The sequence below is a fragment of the Miscanthus floridulus genome, chromosome 7, assembly GCF_019320115.1.
Source record: "Miscanthus floridulus cultivar M001 chromosome 7, ASM1932011v1, whole genome shotgun sequence".
NCBI classification, from domain to species: Eukaryota; Viridiplantae; Streptophyta; class Magnoliopsida; order Poales; family Poaceae; genus Miscanthus; species Miscanthus floridulus.
Window position 1 is genome coordinate 11,236,532 of NC_089586.1, and position 25,638 is coordinate 11,262,169.

A 25,638-nucleotide genomic window follows, 5' to 3' on the forward strand; every position below is an offset into this window, starting at 1 on the left:
TTTGCTCGGTTGAGGGAGAGGATTTGCTCAGTTGAGGGAGAGGATTCAAGAGCGCACAAATGAGTAAAAAAGGTAGGGTTTCTCATCATTTATACATTATACGAACTCCTTACCTAGCCTAGATGGGCTAGGTGGGCACGCCCATGATTTACATAGGTGGGCCTTTTTCAGAGGCGAAACTCTTAAAAGGCCCAACTCTGTAAATCGATTTTGGGTGACCGCCTCCGTAAATCAATTTTATGAGGCTGGTAATCCTGACTGCCTCCGTAAATCGATTTTACGAGGCGAGCAATCTTGATCGCCTCCATAAATGCATTTTTGCCAGATAGTTAATTGTGGCAGCCTCCATAAAATGAAAACGTCCACCTCCGAAAATCCACATGCATTTTACGAGACAGTTGGATTTTGTGACTGCCTCCATTAATGTTCGGCAGTGTTTCGCAAAATCATTTTTGTAGTAGCGGAAATCCGAACCAAATCCACACAGATCCATTCGATTGCAAGCACCATTAAGGGCAGCCTCAATATATAGTATGAGCTAGTTACTAGCTTTATGATAATCTCTTCAGAAATACTAACTTTAAGAGCATAGCTCATAACATGAATAGTCGATATGACACCCTCACGACCTCACATAATCTTAAAATATGTTCACAAGACTAGCTAACTCATGATCAACAGAGAGTTTCTCTCTCTTTTCTAAAAAACATGAAATCATAAGCTTTGTTGTGTGCCTAGTAAAACACTCGGCAAAGGGCACACGACAAAACTTTTAACGACAAACTAACATTGCCGAGTGTTTTTCATCGGGCACTCGGCAAAGACTTTGCCGAGTGCCCAGAAAACACTCGGCAAACATTTTCCGCAAAAAATAAAAAAAACCAAATTGCCACCATCACACGCCACCACCGGCCGCTGCCCACCACGGCCGCCGCCAACACCAGCGCCCAGATCCATCGCCTCATCGCGCTCCTCCTCTTCCATCTGCTCCACCGCCTCGCCGCGCTCCGGTCCAGCCCGCACGCACGCCGTCTTCTCCTCCCTCTCGCCGCCCGACCCCTTCCTCGCCACTGTGCTCCTCCGCTTCGCACACCTCATGCAGTCGCCCCTGGAGAGGACGGGAGGGGCGTCGCCGTCATGAGGAGGGGAGGGGCGTCACCCCTAGAGACGAGGGAGGTGGCGGATCAGGGGCGACGCCGGCGACAGGCCGGAGGCGGCGGATCCGGGGCGGCACAGGGCAAGGTGGGGAGGGGCCGGGGTCGGCCGTCGGCAGGAGGAGAGAAGGGGAGGGAGGGGCCGGCCGCACCTGGAGAGGAGGGAGGCGGCAGATCTGGTGCGGTGCGGGTGAGAGGAGGTAGGCGGCGGATCCAGGGCGGCGCGAGGCAAGGCGGGGAGAGGCCGAGGCCGGCCGCCAGCAGGACGGGAGGAGGGGAGGGAGGGGCCGACCGCTCCTGGAAAGGAGGGAGGCATCGGATCTAGGGCGGCATCGGCAAGAGGAGGTAGGCGGCGGATCCGGGGTGGCGCGGCGGATCAGGGGCGACGCGGGGAAAGGGGGAGGGGCCAGGGCCGGCCGCCGGCGGGACGAGAGGAGGGGAGGGAGGGGCCGGTCGCCGGTGGGAGGAGAGGAGGGGAGGGGAGGGGCCGGGGCCGGCCGCGGGCGGGAGGCAGTGAGAGGGAGCAGGGGCAGGGAGAGGGCACGCATTTGAGTGGGTGCAATAAGGAGAGGGCGGCCGCGGGTGTGTGATTTAGGGCATGGGTGCGTGGGGCTTTGCCGAGTGTCCTAGATCTGGACACTCGACAAAGTTTTTTCCTCATTTTTTCCCTTCCCCCTCTTTTCCAGAATTTTTTTATTTCTTTGCCGAGTGCAAAAAAAAATCAGTCTGCAAACCCCTTGTTTGCCGAGTGTTTTTTTTGACACATGGCAAACCCCTTGTTTGCCGAGTGTTTTTAGCTCAGCACTCGGCAAAGAACCGGTTTACCGAGTGTCCGAGGAAATACACTCTAGCAAACATAAAAACACTCGGCAAATTTGATGATTCCGGTAGTGTACGTATGTAGAACTATCTCATAAGTCACCATTAGAGCTGCCCTAACAAATAATCAAACAAAGCCACCTATTTGGGTGCTCTGCCTAATCCAACCCAAACCACTAAAGCGTTTTCCACCCAAACCAATTAATAATTTGGTTTCAACCCACGTTTTGCAACATTAATGCAAAATAAATATGGAATTGTAAACTTGGAAGGATGCAAACTCATGTGTCGATATTTTTCCGAGGTATTGGCATGCTTGTGTTTCCCATATTTCTTATTGGAGCCCCTCCCAAAGATGTCCTCGCAAGGGCCAAGCTTCTACCTGCTCGATGCTTCATCTCCTTGCAGTTCTAGTCAAAGAGGTCATTCTCGCCAGCATGAGCCACCAACAGACATCGCACAAGCCATGGTTGTCCTTTTCAGAAGCCTTCTCTTCAGAAGCCTCCTCCTACTCGCTCTCAGCAGGTACCTTCATTAGAAAAGTATGTGATAAAAAACATATATCATTCCAAGCAGCCAGTACACATAGATGTAGGACTATCAACAAATTCCAGTTAATTTAAAGCAAATTATCATCAAGTTTCATTTAATTTATAACAAGTTATCATACAGTTTCAGCTTAGTTTTCACAACTTATGGACAAAAAGGATGCTTCTGCAAAATAAACCCTTATCTCTCCATGAGATACAAAATCATCCTACTTGGATGCCAATGCTCTTTGCCGGGACATTGCTCAGTACTACTGCCTCACGTACCTATACTACACTATTAGCTTTTAGAGAGTGAGCCCAGCTACCAGATGGATAAAGGTGGTGACAAGTGAAGATTGTAGGCTCGTTCTATGCTGTCAAGTGCTTTGCCTTGCTTTTGTTATGGTCCATGTGGACATGTTTCGGCTTATCACTACCAGAGATAGCTTCTTTGCCGAGTGCCTCAGGCACTCGGCAAAGGCCGATATACACTCGGCAAATTTTTTGCCGAGTGTTACACTCGGCAAAGGGCGCTCGGTAAATAGTTTATCGGCAAAGACCTCTTTGCTGAGTGCACTTTATCGGGCGCTCGGCAAAGACTTTGCCAAGTGCCAATTCGACACACGGCAAAGAAAAGTGGCCATGACGACGAGCGCCACCGTGACGGCGGCTTTGCCGAGTGCCAAAGTCAAGCACTCGGCAAAGGTCCTCGCTTTGCCGAGTGTCGTTGACTTAGACACTCGGCAAAGGTGGTCACTTTGCCGAGTGCCGCCGGCAAGACACTCAGCAAAGTATGTAATGTTTGCCGAGTGCCTGTCCCGTGGCACTCGGCAAATCTCTGATGTTTGCCGAGTGCAACGGCATTTGCACTCGTCAAAGCATGTTCCCTGATAGTTCCTAGGTAGTCACTTTACCGAGTGTTATGGCCATTGCACTCGGCAAAGTGACTGAAAACAGCCTTTTTATTTGTTTTTTACACCCCATCCAAACAAACAGAAGATATATATAACAAACATCACCAACATCACATATATATCATCAACGACACATATATATCACCAACACCACATATATATCACAAACGTCACATATATATCACAAACGTCTCATGTCTCACAATATATCACAAATAAGTTCACAAGTAATCCAAGTGCTCCATCATCTTCATCCACAATTGCAAACAGAAGTATCATTAACAACCACAAGTATCATCACTGATTTGGTGAAGGATTCGCTGAAGCATGAGGATCATTCGATGCTGCCGATTGATTCTACACAAAGGAGAAGAGATTGCATATATGAGACAAGATAAATATATACCATACATGAATAAAACTTTCATACTCTATTAGGTTTGACCGTAAGTATGAACATACAAACTAAAACATTTATACTCATAGGAGTAGAATAGTGAGGAGGTGGAGGTGGAGCGAATAGTGAAGGTGGCGGAGCTACACCCGTAGCAGCGCCAAGACTTTGCATGTACTGAAGAATCTCCGCCATCCTCCGCTGCTCGGCCTCCCGCTCGGCCTCCACCCTCTCCACCTTCGCCTGCATCTGCTCCTGTATCCTCCTCTCTTGTTCCAGCTGGGCCTACAATATATTCACCCCAATATTACAATAATGTAAAGGAAAGGTATGAAAAAACCAATGAACAACGAATAAACCTAGAATAACCTCGAGTGCCTCCACCCGGTGGTGTGAAGTGTCCTGTCGAGGTCATATGGCCAGGCTCCTGCTCGTGCTGCTTGCTTGAATCTAGGAGAGACTGGGAGTAGCGGCCGAGTCGATTGTGCCATCGCCAATCCAGTACTGCCCATGCTTCTTGTCTCCTCCCACCCTCATGATGACTTCTCCATCAAGGTCCTCAGTGCTTGGATCGTACTCTGACCCATGGACCTCCCTTGCCATTGATGTGTACTCACTAAGGCGGTTGTGGACGGTCGCATTGCTGTACGCCTCGGGCCCGTCGTCCGGGTGGTAGTCAACGTCGAACGTCGTCTTGCCCTTGTGGGCCATAGCAAATGCCTTGAAGATGGAGCAAGGCTAGCCACCATATGATGCCGACTGCGAGAAAAATGCAAGATGATTAGAAATCATGCAGAATTGAGCATTAGAATAAATAAATGAATTTGTGTACCCATGTTTCTGCGTATCCGCTAAGGCTGCGGCTGCCTTGATGGTGTGCTACACCTGGCATCATCAAACGCCGCTCTCGACACAAGTTGTGCGTCTCCTCCCACTCGCGTGACCACCACCTGTCCACCATCTATTCCCAGCACTGGGGATGCGCGGCACACCAATAAGGAATTATCTACAGGCCATCAAGTACATGACATATCAGAAGATGAAATTAAGCCTACTTAATCTCAAAAGGAATCAGTATTAATGTTCTGTATATACCTACAGGTACTGGTCCTGAGTCAGCATCATGGATCTTGCGTCCCTTTTGGTGACCTTCATTCCAAGGACGGTCCCATGGTAAGTTACGACGGCCTGGATACACGCATGTCCACGATGAGTTTTTGCAGCATTTGGTGGCCACCGCATCTGCCCTGGCCTCATGTCCGTCCTGGCATATAAAGAAATCATGCATACAAACACGATGTATCCATTAATTATTTCAAGAATGTATTGAGCAATGTAGTGCGAGGAAGACTTACCCATAGCTCTTGCTTCACCCGCTTCGCCTTGTTGTTAAATACCCTGCGGGCCCAATCTGCAGCATCGGGGTGGTGGTGTAGTGGTCAAATGAGTAGGCTGGCCCAGTCACTCCGGCATACTCAACCAGGCTAGGGAAGTGCTCCTTGCACAAAAGACCAAGGATGTCATTGCCTTGGCATGTGTGACCACCTCCACTCGCCACAATCGTCTAGTTCCTGCCCAAGTGATTAAGAAAAAAATATTAATTTCTATTTTGATTTTCAACATATCATATAAAGTAGTGACAACATCTAAAGTTACTTACTTTTCCCCCTCGGGTCGAATCAACGGGCGTCTCTCAAGAGGTATCGGTCACTGAGGGAGGCTCACAGGACCTCGCAAGTAGACGCTCGATGAACTAGAGTAAGCGAAACCCCCCGCTGTTGCCTCATCCTCATCGTCCTCCTGCGCGTCCTCCTGTGCCTCCTCGGCGTCCTCCTAGGGCACCTGCTCCTCCTCCTCCTCACGCGACAGGGCGGCAGGCGACGACTCCCTCCTGCGGCTGCTCCTCCTACTCTCCCCCGATGCAGCGGTCCTTGTCCTTCAGTACAAGGACATTAGCTTCCTCATCCCACCACCCACCATCTTTGTTCAATCACTTGCAATTAAAAAGAGTAAACCAATAAGCACAGATAAACAAGAAGTACTTAGAAATTGATGCAAAATAAACAAAACGTAATTACAAAATAACATAGTATTACATGTATTAGAAATAATCTTCATGATCAGGATTAGCTGGATCATAAGTCTCATCATCACTATCAATCATGTTGAAATAATCAACACTATCCGAATGAGCAATGTTGTCATTGTCATTGTCCAAATGTAATCGCTCAAGCATTTGTAAGTCCTTCACATTTTGCACCTCATCTTCAGCGTCCTCTTCAATAACTGTTTTATTGTCTACTTCCATTCTGATCACTTCGGTTAAGTCTATCTCAAACCTCCCTTCTAGTCCCTCTTCTTGAAAGAACTCTCCGTCATATGTGTTTGGGTCTAAGTTGTAATCTTCATCGTTTGGGACAGGCACTTTACCGTGTGGCGATACCCTGTGCACAATATCCCAACCCTTAAGATGCCTTATGGTTTGACACGCATATGGGAGATAATAAATTTGTGTGGCCTGTTGGGCCACAATATAGACATTGTCTCCTGGTAAGACATAATCCTATCGAATTTCGACTAGCCCAAGATTAAAATATGTCCGTCTTGTTACTTCAGGATCAAACCAATGGCATTTGAATATGACGGGATTAAAAGGTTTGGAACCATGAAACTTGAGTTCGTATATTTCTTCAATTCTTCCATAATACTCGACCTCATCAACGCCGGGCGTAAAAACTCCAGAACTTGTGGTTCTTTGATTGGGCCGACTCTGCTCGTAGCTTGTTGTGCAAAAGTGATATCCATTCACGTCATAACCAGAAAATGACCTGACCCTATAGGCAAAGCCATCGGCAACCTGTCTCAACTCGGCACGCATAGATGGATCCCTCTGGCCCTACAAGCTCAAGCAGGATACATCATTATATTATTCGCATGTACGATTAACTTGAAATGTCAAACTAAGTACGAGCTAAATTGGACGGTACCTTCTGTTTGAACCAAGAAATGAAATCGGGCATTCCATTTCTCGCACCCTGTCTAAGAAGGGTATCTACCTGCTACGAGGTAGGATCCCTTGATTGACGCCAGAATTCATAAAGAAATTCCCTGTACCAACGAGAAACAAGGGGGTTGGATGCAGAATAGTGACGGCGTATTTAACAAGTTCGTTGAGAACTTACTGCATGTACGACGCCACTTCATCAAGGTTGGTCAACATGTATAGCATGATCTGGCGCCACTCTTCATGATTCAAGGTCTTAGGGGTCGATGCACTTGCGCTTCCGAGTTGCCCTCAGAAAAGGCTGAGGTTCGATTCATTTTCACTAGCATTGTAACGAGGGGGTGGATTATGCACGCTAGGGAGGTTGTCACCATAGTATGTTGTTGTGAAGTTCGCCACCTCCTCCAGAATGTATGCCTCTACAATGGAAGCCTCGATTTTGCATTTATTTCTACATTTCTTTCGAAGAACCTTTAGACATCTCTCGATTGGATAGCACCAACGGCCCTGCATGGCCCCCCCATTCATGCCTCATACGGGAGGTGCAAAATCAAATGCTACATCGGATTGAAGAAGCTGGGTGGAAAGATCTCCAACTTATAGAGCAACACAGGTGCCATTCTTTTCAAGTCAGCAATCACGGTCCAAGATAACTCCTTGGCACAAAGCTGGTGAAAGAAATAGCTCAACTCTGCCAGCACTAGCCAGACACGCTCAGGGACATAGCCTCAAACCAGCACTGGAAGAAGCCGCTCAATCCATATGTGGTAGTCATGAATCTTCATCCCTAAGACTCGCATAGTAGATAAGTTCACTCCCCTCCTCAGATTATTTACATACCCATCAGAGAACATTAACGTCTACATCCATTCTAATACTTCCCTCCTTTGGGGCTTGCTCAAGACAAAATCGGCCTTAGGCCTTCTCCATGTCTTGCCACGACTAGGAGGCTTCATATGTTGGTTTGATCTATCGCATAACGTTGCCAGATCCACTCTAGCCTTAACGTTGTCCTTTGACTTTTCAGGAATATCCATGATTGTTGCCTAAAGTGCCTCGACAACATTCTTTTCAGTGTGCATTACATCAATGTTGTGTGGAAGGAGAAGATCATCAAAATAGGGGAGCCAAGTCAAGCCCAACTTATGAGTCCACATATGTTGCTCTCCATATCCCACAAAATCACCTTCTGGATTGACCATGAGACCATCTATCTATTCACAAACCATGGCACCAGTCGTTATTGGTGGTGCAGGGTCTGTCACTATGACACCTTTCGTAAAGTTCTTGATGTCTCGTCTGAATGCAAGGTCAAGAGGGAGGAATTGCTGATGTTTATTGAACGATGAATACTTACCACCCTTCTACAACCAAATGAACCTCAAACCTTCCTTGCATACTAGACATGGAAACTTCCCGTGAACACACCAGGCGTAGAATATCCCATACGCTAGGAAGTCATGCAGGGAGTAGTGGTACCAAACATGCATTTTGAAGTTTTTCTTTGTAGCTCGGTCGTATGTCCATACCCTTCCTCCCAAGCACGGACCAATTCATCAATCATAGGCTCTATGAACACACCCATATTATTCCCTAGGTGTCCAGGAATTATCAACGACAAGAATACGTTCTGTCATTGAAAGCATACGCTGGGGGGAGATTGAGGGGGATAACGAACACGGGCCAACATGTGTATGGGGCAGCCATCATTCCATAAGGATTGAACCCATCTGTTGCCAGCGCAACACGTACTTACGAGCCTCTTTAGCTTTCTCATGATGAATGCCATCAAAGTGGGTCCATGCTTCACCATCGGATGCATGTACCATCCTGTTAGGATTGTATCGTGTGCCACTTTTGTGCCAAGTCATCTGTTTTGCGGATTCCTTGGTCATGTATAGCCGTTGGATCCTTGGTATGAACGGAAGGTGCCATAGAATTGTAATGGGAATGTTAAGGTGCCTCTTCAGGCCATCACTAGAATCTACCTCTAGGAACCTAGAGGATTTATACTTTGGACAGTACTTTGCTTCCACGTATTCTTTCCTAAATAGGACGCACCCCTTCGGGCAAGCATGTATATGCTAATACGGCATCTTAAGTGCACAAAGGACTTTCTGTGACTCATGCATGCTCTTTTGTAGAAGGTGACCCTCCGAAAGCCGGCTGCCAATAACTGTCAACATACCATCGAAGGCGTCTCGACTCAGGCTATACTGGGACTTTAACGCCATTATGCGTCCAATGGCATCCAGTTGAGAAACCTTTGTCTGGCCGTGAAGGGGTTTCTGTACCATGGCAAACATGTCGTAGAACGCCTTTGCGGTTGCCTCTGGCTCCTCGTCCGTACGTCCTTCAGTGAACTGTGCCTCGTGATAGTCATTTAACATGTCTGCTACCCCCGCATCAGCATCATAATCATCGACGCGTGGTCTCACCACCTCCTCTCTCATAAGATTGGCTTCACCATGGTAGACCCACCTGGTATAGTCTGTCGTAAATCCATTCTTCCAAAGATGTTCCCCCATGACCTTCGTTTGTCTTTTCCTGTTTGCACATTTGCTGCAGGGACAGCAAATTTTACTCGCTCCTTTAGTAGCCATGCCAAATGCCCGTTCCAAGAAAGCACCGGTCTTGTCGATCCATTCATTGGTGACCTAACCCTGACCTGCACGGCCCATGTACATCCACTCACGGTCCTCCATCCTCTAACATATATAGCGGCGAGTAATATAAACATCAATTGCATCTACATGATGTTCCTACTATCTAATAGGTGAGGATAGGTCCTAATCCCATGCGAGGATGCGTAGGTGGGGTTAGTTTCCATGCTATACTCCTATCCAAGATAGAATTTCGGTAGCACCTCCCTGCTGTTCTCCAAATACACGTCCTGCCAGTGAGAGTGTGTATTCAGAGAACAACAGGGAGATGATGCCGAAACTCTGTCTCGAATCAGTGCAGACCATGTAAACTAACCCCACTATGCATCCTGCGGGCTGTCCAAAAAACGTGGACAATTCAAAACAGATACGGTTCTAGATATGGAAATATCTGTATATTTCCAACCATATCTCTTTCGAACGGGAGACGCCTAACTGGGTTACGTGATCTACGACCATGATACGGAAAGGTGGGTTATACCTAGGGTGGCGATGGAGTCAGGCTAGCGGGGCCATGGCGGGTCAGTGCAGTGGCAAGGCGACACGGTGCAGGCAGACCCGCAGCGGCGAGGAAGGTGATCGGGGTCGTCGAGGTACTCCGGCTCCGCTCCGACGGGCTCTTCTCTACAAAAAAAGAAACATAAAACTGTCAATACAAAATTTCGGCAGCACCTCCCCTACACGGTGAGGTTTCCAAAACCTGCAAGAAAACCAATGGCACGATGGCCGACATGCACATATATATGAACGACACGATGGCCGATATGCACAAGATTATATCCAATCACATATATATAACAATGTCACAACCACTCCTAAGACTATCCACCACTGCTACTCTACCACTACTACTACCGTAACTACTAGTAATACTACGACAACGACGATGGTAGGGCATACCTAGTGGGCAGTCGTAGGGCGGCGGTGGTGAAGGGGCCAGGGCGCGGGTGGACAAGGCGACGGTTGGGGAAGCGCCGGGGACGACGCGAGCGCGGGCAGGGGGCGGCGGCGGGGCTGGCGCCTCCTTCTTCTTCCTCCTTCCTCCTTCTCCCTCCTCCTCCTTCTCTTCCTCCTTCTTCATCCTCTCCTCCTCTCCTCCTCCTCCTCTCCTTCTCCTCCTCCTCCAGCAGCGCGGTGCGGGGGGCGGCGCGGGCGCGGCCGTCGCTGGTGCGGGCAGGGGTGGCAACGCTGGCACGGGTGGCGTGTGTTCGTGGTCATGTTTCGTGAACAAGATGTTCGAAATTGGTGGTCTGTTCCTGGATACGGCCTCACATTATACTAAATAACATGAATATTATTTTTCCATTCATTTTTTTCATTATTCGAATGACTAGCAGTTATAATTTGAATTATCCAAGAAAATTTAATTAAATGAAATAAATTAAAGAAATGTAGAAAAAAGTCCGAGAAATGTGCCACATTGGAAATGGAGTACCAGGTATTGTCTGAGGACTGCAGAAAAAGTTTGAAGGTGAAAAGTGAAAAAAAAATATGGTTTTGCCGAGTGTCATTTTTTGACACTCGGCAAAGGAGCCTCTTTGCCGAGTGTCAGGAGAAGACACTCGGCAAAGGATTAACGGCGGCTGCTGGCCGTTAACGGCGGTGACCCTTTACCGAGTGTTATTGTTTGACACTCGGAAAGCCTGGTCTTTGCCGAGTGTTCGGCACTCGGCAAACCACCTTTTTGCCGAGTGTCAGTTGTTTGCCGAGTGCTTTCTCTCTGGCACTCGGCAAACCACCTCTTTACCGAGTGCCCAATAAAAAGTACTCGACAAAATCTGGGACACTCGGCAAAGAAGCCATCTCCGGTAGTGTATGCCTTGTAATAAATAACTCACAAAATAAGATGTACTTTTATTTTATCAAAGTTTGTAAATAATGTACTTGCTGAGATGAATGGATCGATGTACGCGATAGCTTAAGTATATTAGGACTATCGTAGATGTACGAAGGAACGACATATATGGCTTGCCATATGCCCGTCCGTTTCATGCTTTGGCATCATAGTTTGATTGGCACAGTAGACAGCGGTTTGGCAATCATGGAAGATGTAGCAACGAAAGAATTACATTATCACAATGAGATTATTTTAGTGATTTGATGAACTAGTATACAAAGCCCAGACTAAACGACTGTTTGTTCGTGTTCACAAACAAATGTGGATACAACAACGGGGAGAGAGAGAGAGAGAGAGAGAGAGAGATGAATGGCATATAAGCTTACATCAAAAGACAAGGCCAGATCCTTTGAGTTTCTCTTCCACTATGTAATCCAACTTCCTGCCCATCTCATCACTAATGTGATTCACCCAGTCTCCCACATTCCCTCTCCTAAAGTATGCCGATTTTTTAACAGCAAGATAGCCCCTTTGAACAACATCAGTTTCACTATTGTTCAAGCTACTAAGCGTCTTGAAGCTGCATAACCTAACCACCTCCTCCACAACCCCGGCATCTTTTTCTTCATGGGAGAATGGGCCACCGAGGAAAGATGCAAGTGTCTTCACAAACTTTACCGGCTCTAGCATCATATCTTCATACTTTAGGAAAAAAACTCTATCAGGCTTTCCAGTGCTCTCTTTCCAATATTCGAGACAGTGATCCCAGAAGGGCCCAAAGTCAGAAATGCCCTCACAACACTTGTTGAATGCAACATTAATGTCGACTTTTTCTGTAAATACCTCATTTGTAAAGTGCCACCTTGACACGAATGCATCCTTAGGATCTCGGCAGATGTATAAAATTCGGCAACCATGGCTGCCTATGGACTCTGGGAGCAGTGAAAAGGGCATGTGGGTGGCAAGGATCCTTGGAGATGGGAGTGTCTCGATGCTGGTGAGGTCTCCATTCAAAGGGATTTCAACATCGATGGTCTTAACAAGCTCTTGGGGATGGCGAGTGAGGAGTGGGTGGTTGCTAAAATCATAGCGGGAGCGATTGGTGATAGTAAATGCGAGAGCCTTCAACCAGGTAGTGCCGCACTTTGGGTTTGTGGCAATGATAATGTCGTCGTGGCGAGCCTTGAATCTCACCTGGAGAAGCTTAATCCTGTCAACAAATTGCCGTCGAAACCAAAAGTTCTTGTAGAGAAGTAGTGGCTCCGACGAGACCTCGCTTGTTGGATGTTTAGTAAGATCTGTACTATGGCTTTCAGATGCAATGGCCACAGATGAGCTACTTGTAGTGCTTAGGTCCTCGGCTTGCGACATTGCTAAGCCACTGTTCCTGGCCTGGGTTGGATAGTTTAGATGGTGCGGGTTGAGCTGCACTGATGGCCTCCGGTCCTCAGCATATAAATAGCTGATGGCTCTTCTTGAACCATGACGATCAGTTTTTGTCTGCGTGTGTCTGTAGCCTGCCAGTATTTATTTTTTAATAGCAGGCAGAGCAAGTGAACCAGCAAGATATTTGAACCTGCTACCAACAACAGTGAGCTTTGCTCCTTCATTACCCGAGCAGCCTTTTTGAAATTATCTCAACATCAAATATCGTAGGCGCTGAGTATTTCAAAAGGGCTGCTCGGGTGAAGGGGGAAAATCATCACTGTTGGCAGGGTTCAAATATCTTACTAGTTCACGAAACATGGAGACAATTAAAGACGCTGCGCGCTTCCAAACATGCTCAATCAATCGCAAGCAGCTCTTTTGTAAATAGACAAAGATATCTGGTGAAATCTCACTATCATTTTTCTTCTCTTTTTTTGCAATTATTAATTAATTTACAAACAGCACGTGGCCAGCGATGGTGACTTTCTGCCTACCAAAGACTGCTGCATTCGGCCATGGGTACACTTGGTTAATTTCTTCCTACCAGTCGTTAGTTCGAGGTCACAGAAAAGGCCATTGTGGTCTAAGTGTTTTTGTGTTTGCCGAGTGTTTTTTCTCGGGCACTTGGCTAACAAGTTCTTTGCCGGAAACGTCAAATTTGCCGAGTGTTTTTGTGTTTGCCGAGTGTTTTCTCTCGGGCACTCGGCAAACAAGTTCTTTGCCGAGTGCTGCCATAAAAACACTCGGCAAAAAAAATACTCGGTAAAGATGCGGTTTGCCGAGTGTCAAAAAAAACACTCGGCAAAGATGGGGTTTGCCGAGTGTTTTTTTTACACTTGGCAAAGTAAAAAAAATTATGGGAAAGAAAGAGAAGAAAAAAATGAAAAAAAAAATCTTTGCCGAGTGCCCAGATCTATACACTCGGTAAAGTAAAAAATTATTTTTTTCTGGGAAAGAAAGAGAAGAGAAAAAATGAAAAAAAATCTTTGCCGAGTGTCCAGATCTAGGACACTCGACAAAGTAAAGAAAATATTTTTTCCTGGGAAAGAAAGAGCAGAAAAAAATGAAAAAAAAAATCTTTGCCGAGTGCCCAGATCTAGGACACTCGGCAAACGAAAAAAGTCTTTTTTTAACCCCAGCGCCGCGGGCTCCCCTTCTCCCCGCGCCATGTCCGCACGCCCCCTCCCCTTCTCCGCGCACGGGCACGCACCACCCCCTCCCCGCGCACGCGCACGCGCCGCCCCCTCCTCCCTCTCCGGCGATGACGCGGCCAGCCCTCCCCTCCTCCCTCACCGGCGCGGCCCACGCTCCCCTCCTCCCTCGCCGGCACGGTCCGCCCTCCCCTCCTCCCTCGCCGGCGCACCTCCCTCCCTCCTCTAGCTCCTCCACCAGATCCGACACCGACGCGGGCGGATCCGGCTACTATGGCGCACAGGGGGGCCAAATCCAGCCCCGGCGTGGCCGCCCCCTCCTCTACCTCTCTTCCCACCGTCGGCGCCCCTCCCCCTCCTCTCTCTTCCTCGGCAGCAGATCTAGCGCGGCTGCCCTCTCCTCTCTCTTCCCCGGCGGCGGATCCGGCGCGGCCGCCGCCTCCTCTCCCTCTCTTCCCACCATCGGCGCCCCTCCCCCTCCTGTCTCTTCCCCAGCGTGGCGGGAGCTGGCGTGGTGGTGGTGGGCGGCGGTGGCGTGGTGGTGGTGGCCGGTGGTGCCTCGTGGTGGCGGCCGTGAAGCCGGGGAGCGGAGGCGAGACGCAGGGGAAGGGCGCCGCCGAGGAGACCGACGGCGGCCGGTGGAGACCGGCCGGTGGTGGCTTTTTTTTATTTTTCGAAAAAATGTTTGTGGTGGCTTTTTTTTATATTTTGAAAAAAATGTTTGCCAAGTGTTTTTTGGGCACTCTGCGATGTGTTTGCCGAGTGTCCGACAAAAAACACTACTTTGCCGATAAAAATTCGCCGAGTGTCGTTTGCCGAGTGTGACACGCGGCAAAACCTTTGTCGAGTGCCAGGGGCACTCGGCAAATCTCCTGATTCCCGTAGTGGACGATCAGTTTTTCTCTGCGTGTGTCTGTAGCCTGCCAGTATTTATTTTTTAATAGCAGGCAGAGCAAGTGAACCAGCAAGATATTTGAACCTGCTACCAACAATAGTGAGCTTTGCTCCTTCAGTACCCGAGCAGCCTTTTTGAAATTATCTCAACATCAAATATCGTAGGCGCTGAGTATTTCAAAAGGGCTGCTCGGGTGAAGGGGGAAAATCACTGTTGGCAGGGTTCAAATATCTTACTAGTTCACGAAACATGGAGACAATTAAAGACGCTGCGCGCTTCCAAACATGCTCAATCAATCGCAAGCAACTCTTTTGTAAATAGACAAAGATGTCTGGTGAAATCTCACTATCGTTTTTCTTCTCTTTTTTTGCAGTTATTAATTAATTTACAAACAGCACGTGGCCATCGATGGTGAATTTCTGCCTACCAATGACTGCTGCATTCGGCCATGGGTACACTTGGTTAATTTCTTCCTACCAGTCGTTAGTTCCATCTCACAGAAAAGGCCATTGTCGTCTGAGTGTTTTTATGTTTGTCGAGTGTTTTTGTGTTTGCCGAGTGTTTTCTTTCGGGCATTCGGCAAACAAGTTCTTTGCCGGAAACGACAAATTTGCCGAGTGTTTTTGTGTTTGCCGAGTGTTTCTCTCGGGCACTCGGCAAACAAGTTCTTTGCCGAGTGCTGCCATAAAAACACTCGACAAAAAAAACACTCGGTAAAGATGTGGTTTGCCGAGTGTTAAAAAAAACACTCGGCAAAGATGGGGTTTGCCGAATTTTTTTACACTCGGCAAAGTAAAAAAAAATTCTGGGAAAGAAAGAGAAGAAAAAAAATGAAAAAAAAATCTTTGCCGAGTGCCTAGATCTAGGACACGCGGCAAAGTAAAAAAAATTCTGGGAAAGAAACAGAAGAAAAAAAATGAAAAAAAATCTTTGCCGAGTGCCCAGATCTATGACACTCGGCAAAGTAAAAAAAAATCCTGGGAAAGAAAGAGAAGAAAAAAAATGAAAAAAAAATTTGCTGAGTGCCTAGATCTGGGACACTCGGCAAACGAAAAAAGTCTTTTTTAACCCCCGCGCCGCGGGCTCCCCTTCTCCCCGCGCCGCATCCACACGCCCCCTCCCCTTCTCCGCGCACGGGCACGCGCCGTCCCCTCCCCGCGCACGCGCACGCGCCGCCCCCTCCTCCCTCTCGGCCCCGGCGTGGCCCCGCCCTCCCCTCCTCCCTCTCTGGCGCCGCTGCGGCCTGCCCTCCCCTCCTCCCTCACCCGCATGGCCCGCGCTCCCCTCCTCCCTCGCCGGCGTAGTCCGCCCTCCCCTCCTCCCTCACCGGCGCACCTCCCTCCCTCCTCCACTGCCTCCACCAGATCCGGCCCCGGCGCGGGCGGATCAGGCGACTATGACACAGGGGGAGGCCGGATCTAGCCCTGGCACGACCGACCCTCCTCTCCCTCTCTTCCCACCGCCGGCGCCCCTCCCCCTCCTCTCTCTTCCCCAATGGCCGATCTGGCGCAGCCGCCCCCTCCTCTCTCTTCCCCGGCGACGGATCCGGCGCGGCCGCCCCTCCTCTCCCTCTCTTTCCTTGATCCGGCGGCCGCGCCCTCCTCTCCCTGTCTTCCCCGGCGTGGCGGGTGGTGGCGTAGTGGTGGTGGGCGGCGGTGGCGTGGTGGTGGTGGCCGGTGGTGCCTCGTGGTGGCGGCCGTGAAGCCGGGGAGCGGAGGCGAGACGTAGGGGAAGGGCGCCGCCGAGGAGACCGACGGCGGCCGGTGGAGACCGGTCGGTGGTGGCTTTTTTTTATTTTTCGAAAAAATGTTTGTGGTAGCTTTTTTTTTATATTTTGAAAAAAATGTTTGCCGAGTGTTTTTGGGCACTCGGCGATGTGTTTGCCGAGTGTCCGACAAAAAGCACTCGGCAAAGTCTGTTTGCCGATAAAAATTCGCCGAGTGTCGTTTGCCGAGTGTGACACGCGGCAAAACCTTTGTTGAGTGCCAGGGGCACTCGGCAAATCTCCTGATTCCCGTAGTGGACGATCAGTTTTTCTCTGCGTGTGTCTGTAGCCTGCCAGTATTTATTTTTTAATAGCAGGCAGAGCAAGTGAACCAGCAAGATATTTGAACCTGCTACCAACAATAGTGAGCTTTGCTCCTTCAGTATCCGAGCAGCCTTTTTGAAATTATCTCAACATCAAATATCGTAGGCGCTGAGTATTTCAAAAGGGCTGCTCGGGTGAAGGGGGAAAATCACTGTTGGCAGGGTTCAAATATCTTACTAGTTCACGAAACATGGAGACAATTAAAGACGCTGCGCGCTTCCAAACATGCTCAATCAATCGCAAGCAGCTCTTTTGTAAATAGACAAAGATATCTGGTGAAATCTCACTATCGTTGTTCTTCTCTTTTGTTGCAGTTATTAATTAATTTACAAACAGCACGTGGCCATCGATGGTGACTTTCTGCCTACCAAAGACTGCTGCATTCGGCCATGGGTACACTTGGTTAATTTCTTCCTACCAGTCGTTAGTTCCATCTCACAGAAAAGGCCATTGTCGTCTGAGTGTTTTTATGTTTGTCGAGTGTTTTTGTGTTTGCCGAGTGTTTTCTCTCGGGCATTCGGCAAACAAGTTCTTTGCCGGAAACGTCAAATTTGCCGAGTGTTTTTGTGTTTGCCGAGTGTTTCTCTCGGGCACTCGGCAAACAAGTTCTTTGCCGAGTGCTACCATAAAAACACTCGACAAAAAAAAACACTCAGTAAAGATGTGGTTTGCCTAGTGTTAAAAAAAACACTCGGCAAAGATGGGGTTTGCCGAATTTTTTTTACACTCGGCAAAGTAAAAAAAATTCTGGGAAAGAAAGAGAAGAAAAAAATGAAAAAAAAATCTTTGCCGAGTGCCTAGATCTAGGACACGCGGCAAAGTAAAAAAAATTTTGGGAAAGAAACAGAAGAAAAAAAATGAAAAAAAAATCTTTGCCGAGTGCCCAGATCTATGACACTCGGCAAAGTAAAAAAAATCTTAGGAAAGAAAGAGAAGAAAAAAAATGAAAAAAAAATACTTGCCGAGTGCCTAGATCTGGGACACTCGGCACACGAAAAAAGTCTTTTTTAACCCCCGCGCCGTGGGCTCCCCTTCTCCCCGCACCGCGTCCACACGCCCACTCCCCTTCTCCGCGCACGGGCACGCGCCGCCCCCTCCTCCCTCTCGGCCCCGGCGTGGCCACGCCCTCCCCTCCTCCCTCTCCGGCGCCGCTGCGGCCTGCCCTCCCCTCCTCCCTCACCAGCGTGGCCCGCGCTCCCCTCCCTCGCCGGCGTAGTCCGCCCTCCCCTCCTCCCTCGCCGGCGCACCTCCCTCCCTCCTCCACCGCCACCACCAGATCCAGCCCTGGCGCGGGCGGATCCGGCGACTATGGCGCAGGGGGAGGCCGGATCCAGCCCTGGCGCGACCGCCCCCTCCTCTCCCTCTCTTCCCACCGCCGGCGCCCCTCCCCCTCCTCTCTCTTCCCCAGCGGCCGATCTGGCGCGGCCGCCCCCTCCTCTCTCTTCCCCGGCGGCGGATCCGGCGCGGCCGCCCCCTCCTCTCCCTCTCTTTCCTTGATCCGGCGGCCGCGCCCTCCTCTCCCTGTCTTCCCCGGCGTGGCGGGTGGTGGCGTAGTGGTGGTGGACGGCGGTGGCGTGGTGGTGGCGGCTCGTGGCGGCGGCCGTGAAGCCGGGGAGCAGGAGGCGAGACGCAGGGGAAGGGCGCCGCCGAGGAGACCGACGGCGGCCAGCGGAGACCGGCGGGTGGTGGCCTTTTTTATTTTTCAAAAAAATGTTTGCGGTGGCTTTTTTTTTATTTTTCGAAAAAATGTTTGCCGAGTGTTTTTAGGCACTCGGCGAAGTGTTTGCCGAGTGTCCGACAAAAAACACTCGGCAAAGTCTGTTTGCCGATAAAAATTCGCCGAGTGTCATTTGCCGTGTGTGACACTCGGCAAACCCTTTGCCGAGTGCCAGAGGCACTCGGCAAATCTCCTGATTCCCATAGTGGACGATCAGTTTTTCTCTGCGTGTGTCTGTAGCCTGCCAGTATTTATTTTTTTATAGCAGGCAGAGCAAGTGAACCAGCAAGATATTTGAACCAGCTACCAACAACAGTGAGTTTTGCTCCTTCAGTACCCGAGCAGCCTTTTTGAAATTATCTCAACATCAAATATCGTAGGCGCTGAGTATTTCAAAAGGGCTGCTCCGGTGAAGGGGGAAAATCACTGTTGGCAGGGTTCAAATATCTTACTAGTTCACGAAACATGGAGACAATTAAAGACGCTGCGCGCTTCCAAACATGCTCAATCAATCGCAAGCAGCTCTTTTGTAAATAGACAAAGATATCTGGTGAAATCGCACTATCGTTTTTCTTCTCTTTTTTTGCAATTATTAATTAATTTACAAACAGCACGTGGCCATCGATGGTGACTTTCTGCCTACCGAAGACTGCTGCATTCGGCCATGGGTACACTTGGTTAATTTCTTCCTACCAGTCGTTAGTTCCAGCTCACAGAAAAGGCCATTGTCGTCCGTCCCCACACACCCGACGTCGTATCGCGTGCGTCCATCCACACCATGCCATGCTGCCGGACACCCTTCTGATCTGTGGGCTGGAATAAAACCAATAGGAAAGATGGGAACGTGGCGAGAAAAGAAGAGGTAGGCCAATGACCCATGTCACGGTGAGGGAGTCATCTTCAAGCTCCAAACAAGAGTTCATCTCCTCCTCCATGGTGCATCAAAAGTGGAAAACCATGGGGGCCTAAGAGGGGCTCCATGGGCTCGGCGGCAGTACCGCCCCACCACTAGATCCGCCCCTGCTAGTATATAGAAAATTCATTCTAGACTCAGTATACCCAAGAATGCACACACAACCTTATAAGTATTTACTGGATTTTATTAACTAAAAAACAAAATCTTCTTCAAAACCACTTCAAACAGGATAAGAAAGTAATTTTTATTTGATGAACGATGAAAACAATTGGACGGATGATGAATAGATGGATTCCAGTTCTGCATATATAGCCGATGAAATTGTCTTGTTTTTTAGACCATCAGACCTTTTAAGATAAATACGTTAGTATTGTGTAATAGACGGTTTCATATAGTACCAGTAATCTTAGGAGAACTACTAAATTTTTAATTTGTGCATATATAAAAGGTCCATTCTGGGTTGTATGACAACAACTCATACAATGATGCAACAGTGCTCCCATAGTCCTCAATTTTAGCTTGTACAAAACAGTTGTTTCACGAAACAACAACATTTATCTCACCTCCATCTTTTTCCTCTACATCATAAAAAATATTACATAGTGATGATAATACTATAGCAATTTATTTGCTATTATTTATATAGTGACATTTTGGCACACGTGCATATCTAATTTGTTGAGGTTGAAAGATTCTATCTCATGTTTTATGAATTAATAGATTAATCATATATTTGATTTTTGTTTTTTATTACTGGATTATATAACCTTCGATACGACGGGAACTGCTTACCTGATATTCTATTAATAATATCTAACTGAAGATTATCTAACTATAAATGTCATCGGTATATTGAACATATATTATTTTATTAATCAACTATGAACTTTAGTACAGGTTTCTTTCTAAAAGAAATTTTTTACCGTAAGTCGAAGTTGTGTGAACATCAGTTCATGAGATTTTTTTCGGTACGTTTTTTTCTTGAAGAAATTATCTCCCGTACTTCCAACTTGTGTGAACGTCACTAAGAGATTTTTTATGTTACGTTTTATTTTTGAAGAATTTTTTCCCATACGTGAAAGTTTGTTTTACATCAAGGATATTTTGGGCTGTTTTTTGTCTATATTTAATTGTGGAGGTGGATAATTTAAAAAACAAAGAAATTCTCTCCCGTACGTCCAAGTTATGTGAACGTCACTAAGGGATTTTTTCTGTTATGTTTTTTTTTTCTTGAAGAAATTTTTTCCCATACGTCCAAGTTTGTTTTACATAAAGGAGATTTTGGGCTGTTTTTTTGCCTATATTTAATTGCGGAGGTGGATAATTTTTTTAAAAAAATGAATTTTCTCATGTACCCAAGTTGTGTGAACGTTGGGACTTTTTCTGTTACGTTTTTTCTTGAAGAATTTTTTTCCCGTATGCCAAAGTTTGTTTTATCAAGGAGATTTTGGGCTGTTTTTTGTCTATATTTAATTGCAGAGGTGGATATTTAAAAAAACAAAATAGATCTAATCATTAAGGATAGTTGGAGTCTTTTGATTAACGGCCAGATATTTCTAACTAAAGTGAGAATTTCTAGCATTTATCCTTTATTATAGCGCTTCTGGTGAGGATTAACGTGAAGGCTCCGTTGAGACTTCTAATTAGTAATAGTAAGATACCATACCATTTCGTGTTTAATTAATAATATAAATGAACCTTATATACACGGCCCATTATTATTACATAGACGTAGTCCTGATGGACTGTACTGTGTCAAAACGGCCACTGATGCCGTGTAGCGTTTTGAGCTAGCTAGCCAACGACGGGAGTCTTGACGACGACGCCGCTGACGGCGTGGACGATGATGATGACGCGCTTGGGGTCGTAGTTCGTCGGCAGCGGGTCCGTGTCAGTGTAGAAGGCAGGCGACAGGTCGGGCCGGTCGCTGGTGATCTTGCCCGACGCGTCCAGCATCTGCCACCCCACCACCTCCGGCCACGACGTCTTCGAGTCGTCGTCGTCGTCGCTGGCGGCGGCGCCCGGGGTAAGGACTATGCCCATCCTTGAGTCGCCGGCCGGGCTTCAGTTCTTCTCTTGCGACTGATAATCTGCGGCTCTCTGTGAACTGAAAAAACGGACGTGCAATATCGTATCCTATTTATACTACTACTGGATACATATATAAATATATATATATATACACACACTACCGGAAACCGGTACTTTGTCGAGTGCCGGAGGCTTTGCCGAGTGTATTTTATCGGGCACTCGGCAAAGACGGCCTTTGCCGAGTGCCAAATAAAATACACTCGGCAAAAAAAAAAAACACTCGACAAAATGCGTCTTTGCCGAGTGCCTTTTTTCTGGTACTCGGCAAATATGTACTTTGCCGAGTGCTATTTTTCGGCACACGGCAAAATACGTTTTTGTCGAGTGCATTTTTTCTAGCACTCAGCAAATATGTATTTTGCTGAATGCTATTTTTCGGCACACGGCTAAATACGTCTTTGCTGAGTGCCTTTTTCTGGCACTCAGCAAAGATGTATTTTGCCGACTGCCTTTGTTTTGGCACCCGGCAAAGAGGCATCGTGCCGTGTGCATTTTTTTTTGCCCTCGACAAATCAGTTTTTCAAAGCAATTTTTGAGGCCCTAAATGAATTCAAAGGAAAAACTTTTCAACTACAAAGTTGTATAACTTCTCAAGATCTACAAAGTTTATTTTGGTCATTTCTTCATTAGACAAAGCGACAATAACGTTGTTCATAAAATCTACATCTCTCATATCTCTCATATTAGTTTCATGAAAGTAGAAGAGAGATATATAAGATTTGTGAACAATGTTACTACCACTATATCGGATGAACAAATGACCAAAATAAACTTTGTAGATCTTGAGAAGTTATGAAATTTTGTAGTTGGCAACATTTTGATTTGAAATCATCTTGTCATGCAAAAACGACATTTGAATTTGAAAATTTTAAAATTTGAATTTTTCAAAAGACCTCGGATGAAAAAACTTCCTACATAAAAATTGTAGATCTCCAAAAGTTATGAAACTACTGTAGTTGACAACTTTTTTATTTGAAATCATCTTATCATGCAAAACTACGTTTGAATCTTTCAAATTTGAAATTTAAAATTTTCAAACGACCTCGGATGGAAAAACTTCCTAAATGAAAATGGTAGATTTTGAAAAGTTATGAAACTTTGTAGTTGACCACTTTTTGATTTGAATTCATTTAGGGCCTCAAACAAGCAATTTACTCTCAGTTTAGTATAATATATGAGGATAGATAACGGAATCTAGACACAAGTAACAGTGTAGTGCAGTGGTAGAGCAGCAGACACTCGAGGGAGAGGTCGTGAGTTCGAATCCCGCCGGCTGCGTTAACCTCGAATTTAGCGCAAAAAATGCACCGACTTCGATGAAGACGGGCAGGCGCTGGCCTGTGGCGGCCTCCCCTGAAAATTTTTTTGAAAAATTTTACTATTATTTTTGGGTTTTTTTTCGCATTTTCATTTTGCCGAGTGTAAATCTTTGCCAAGTGTTTTTCCGGCACTCGGCAAAGGCTTTGTCGAGTGCCCGACAAAAAACACTCGGCAAATAGCTATTTACCGACAAAAAGATGTCGTGTGTTGTATGTCGAGTGTTACACTCGGCAAAGCAGTTGCCGAGTGTTTTTGGGTCATTGCCGAGTGCCCTTGGCACTTGGCAAAACGACTGTATCCCGTAGTGACAGGTTGGTGTGTTATATACCACCAAAGAAAAGAACCTTGCATCTCGCATACGCCGCCAAACTTTTGGTGTAATTCCGGTCGCGACAGATTTGTTGGCTACATACACATCCAAGCTAGCCTTGTAATTTAGGTATGGTTGGTTCCATGCATATTGTTGGCCACGACGACGACCGTCAATATCCAAGAAACCTGGGAACTTCCATTACTCAGACGCTAACATATTGTTAGCAACGATTACAAGAATATATATAATTGTCATCAGCAAATTTATTAAACTTGTTTGTTCTTTCAAAATGTCAGGATGGGTGATCGGCAGCACACAAAGACTGGAACGGAAGCTTTCAAACGGACGCCGTTGGTAGACCTTTCATCATGACGTCCGTGACTGTTCACCTGTTGGAACATGGAGTACGCGCAGTTCGCCCAGTTGAACTCGTTCTTGGACAAAATGAATATCGAGCTCAATGTGCTTGGTGCAGCTTGTGGTGAACTGGATTTGATGACATGTATACCGCGGAGACATTGTCGTAGAACACCACAGTCGCCTTCTTGATGCCGCAATGGAGTTCACTGAGCAGCTGGCGTAACCAGATGCATTCGGCGGCTGCGTTTGCCACCGCCCGATACTCGGTCTCCGCGCTTGATCTTGACACAGTTGGTTGCCGCTTGGATGACCAGGAGACAAGGGAGTCACCGAGGTAGACGCAGAATCCCAACGTCGATCGCCGAGTGTCTGGACACCCTACCCAGTCCGCATCTGAGTACGCGGTGACGCTGAGGTCGGTGGAGGCGCGAAGCAGGAGCCCGTGCAACGTCATGCCATGGACGTACCGCAGAATGCACTTGAGAAACGCCATGTGCGGTGCGCGGGGATCATGCATGTGGAGGCAGGCTTGCTGGACGGCAAAGGTGATGTCGGGCCGCGTCATCGTTAGGAACTGGGCCGTGCCCGCCAAACTGCTGTAGGACGTCGCATTGTCCGTGGGTGGGCCGTCGGCGGCGAGCTTGTTCTTGGCGTCGATTGGTGTAGAGGCAGGTTTGTAGTTCGTCATCCCGGCGCGATCGAGGATGTCTTCAGCGTACCGCTCTTGAGAGAGGTAGAACCCGTCCTTGGTTCGCTTGACGTCGATCCCAAGGAAGAAGCGTAGCACCCCCATGTCCTTGATGGCAAATTCGGCACGGAGGCAGTCGACAATGTGCTGGAGCAAAGCCGAGCTGGACCCAGTGAGCACAATGTCATCGGCATAGAGGAGGAGATATGCGATGTCGGTGCCGCGACGAAAGACGAAGAGGGATGAGTCAGATCGGGTTGCCTTGAAGCCGATCTTGGTGACAAAACCGGCAAACCGAGTGAACCATGCCCGCGGAGCCTGACGGAGTCCATATAAGGACTTGTTGAGCAGACAGACTATGTCAGGGCGATCAGCATCGACGAAGCCCGTGGGCTGCTGACAGAGAACTTGCTCATTAAGATGACCATGAAGGAACGCATTAGAGACATCGAGTTGCTTTGTTGGCCACTGGTTAGATGCCGCGATGGCAAGGATAGTACGAATGGTGGCTGGCTTGACGACAGGCGAGAAGGTTTCACCAAAATCAATCCCTGCTCGTTGGGTGAATCCGCGAACCACCCACCTCGCCTTGTAACGCACTAGTGAGCCATCAGGATTTAGCTTATGATGGAACACCCATTTGCCACTGACAACGTTGGCACCCGGTGGACGATCAACAAGGCGCCAAGTTCTGTTGCGCTGGAGCGCGTCAAACTCAAGCGCCATGGCTGTCCTCCAGTTAGGATCTTTGAGAGCAGTCTGAGCTGTAGCAGGAAGTGGAGAGATCGCAGGTCGGAGGATGAGGCACCGGCGTGCAAAACGTACCGTGGGTTTGGTTTGAAGATGCCCGCCCGGGAACGAGTCTGCATGTGGTGACCAGGTGCCGACGCCGCAGGGTACGGCATTGGGAACAGGACTGTTGGACAGTAATGGTGCGGGAACTGAAGCACCAGAGGATGGTGCGAAAGGCGTGGGTGTGACACCTAGACGCAACAGGCAGTAGAGGATCAGGAGGAGGCGGTGGTGGGTGAGGTGCGCTCTACTGAAGAATGACTAGGCTCGTCGGTACTGTAGCCGGTCTGGCTATTGTTGGCTAACGAAGCTGAGGTTCAGAACGAAAAGGAAACTAGGTTTCATCAAGAACAACATGGCGAGATGTGATGACGTGACGTATTTGTAGGTGAAGACACCAATATCCATGGTGATCGGTCGGGTAGCCGAGAAGAACACACGATGTGGAGCTTATGCGGCGCTGTCGAAGCTTGATTGGGATAGCACAGGCACCCGAAAACCCTTAGATGATTGTAGGATGGTGGGGTGCCGAGGAGAAGCTGAAATGGAGTTGCCTAACCACT

At 47.9% G+C, this 25,638-nt stretch overlaps 3 protein-coding genes and 1 pseudogene across 3 annotated transcripts; all 4 read right to left on the reverse strand.

The window, feature by feature from the left end:
* Window positions 1-1,135: 1,135 nt before the first annotated feature.
* LOC136465056 (vegetative cell wall protein gp1-like) lies at window positions 1,136-1,702 on the reverse strand. Its single transcript, XM_066463947.1, has one exon. The coding sequence runs from the start codon at window positions 1,700-1,702 to the stop codon at window positions 1,136-1,138; it is 567 nt and encodes a 188-aa protein (XP_066320044.1).
* A 2,012-nt stretch (window positions 1,703-3,714) lies between these two features.
* LOC136465058 (uncharacterized) lies at window positions 3,715-9,520 on the reverse strand (annotated as a pseudogene).
* A 2,009-nt stretch (window positions 9,521-11,529) lies between these two features.
* On the reverse strand, window positions 11,530-12,756 carry LOC136462559 (cytosolic sulfotransferase 17-like). Its single transcript, XM_066461654.1, has one exon. The coding sequence runs from the start codon at window positions 12,684-12,686 to the stop codon at window positions 11,703-11,705; it is 984 nt and encodes a 327-aa protein (XP_066317751.1). The 5' UTR covers window positions 12,687-12,756; the 3' UTR covers window positions 11,530-11,702.
* A 10,936-nt stretch (window positions 12,757-23,692) lies between these two features.
* LOC136465059 (uncharacterized mitochondrial protein AtMg00810-like) lies at window positions 23,693-25,009 on the reverse strand. The gene has a single exon (XM_066463948.1). The coding sequence runs from the start codon at window positions 25,007-25,009 to the stop codon at window positions 23,693-23,695; it is 1,317 nt and encodes a 438-aa protein (XP_066320045.1).
* Window positions 25,010-25,638: the final 629 nt, after the last annotated feature.

Excerpts from the sequence above, each read along its gene's own strand:
- LOC136462559 (XM_066461654.1), bottom strand. The coding sequence starts at position 12,686 with ATGTCGCAAGCCGAGGACCTAAGCACTACAAGTAGCTCATCTGTGGCC.
- LOC136465059 (XM_066463948.1), bottom strand. The coding sequence starts at position 25,009 with ATGGCGCTTGAGTTTGACGCGCTCCAGCGCAACAGAACTTGGCGCCTT.
- LOC136465056 (XM_066463947.1), bottom strand. The coding sequence starts at position 1,702 with ATGCGTGCCCTCTCCCTGCCCCTGCTCCCTCTCACTGCCTCCCGCCCG.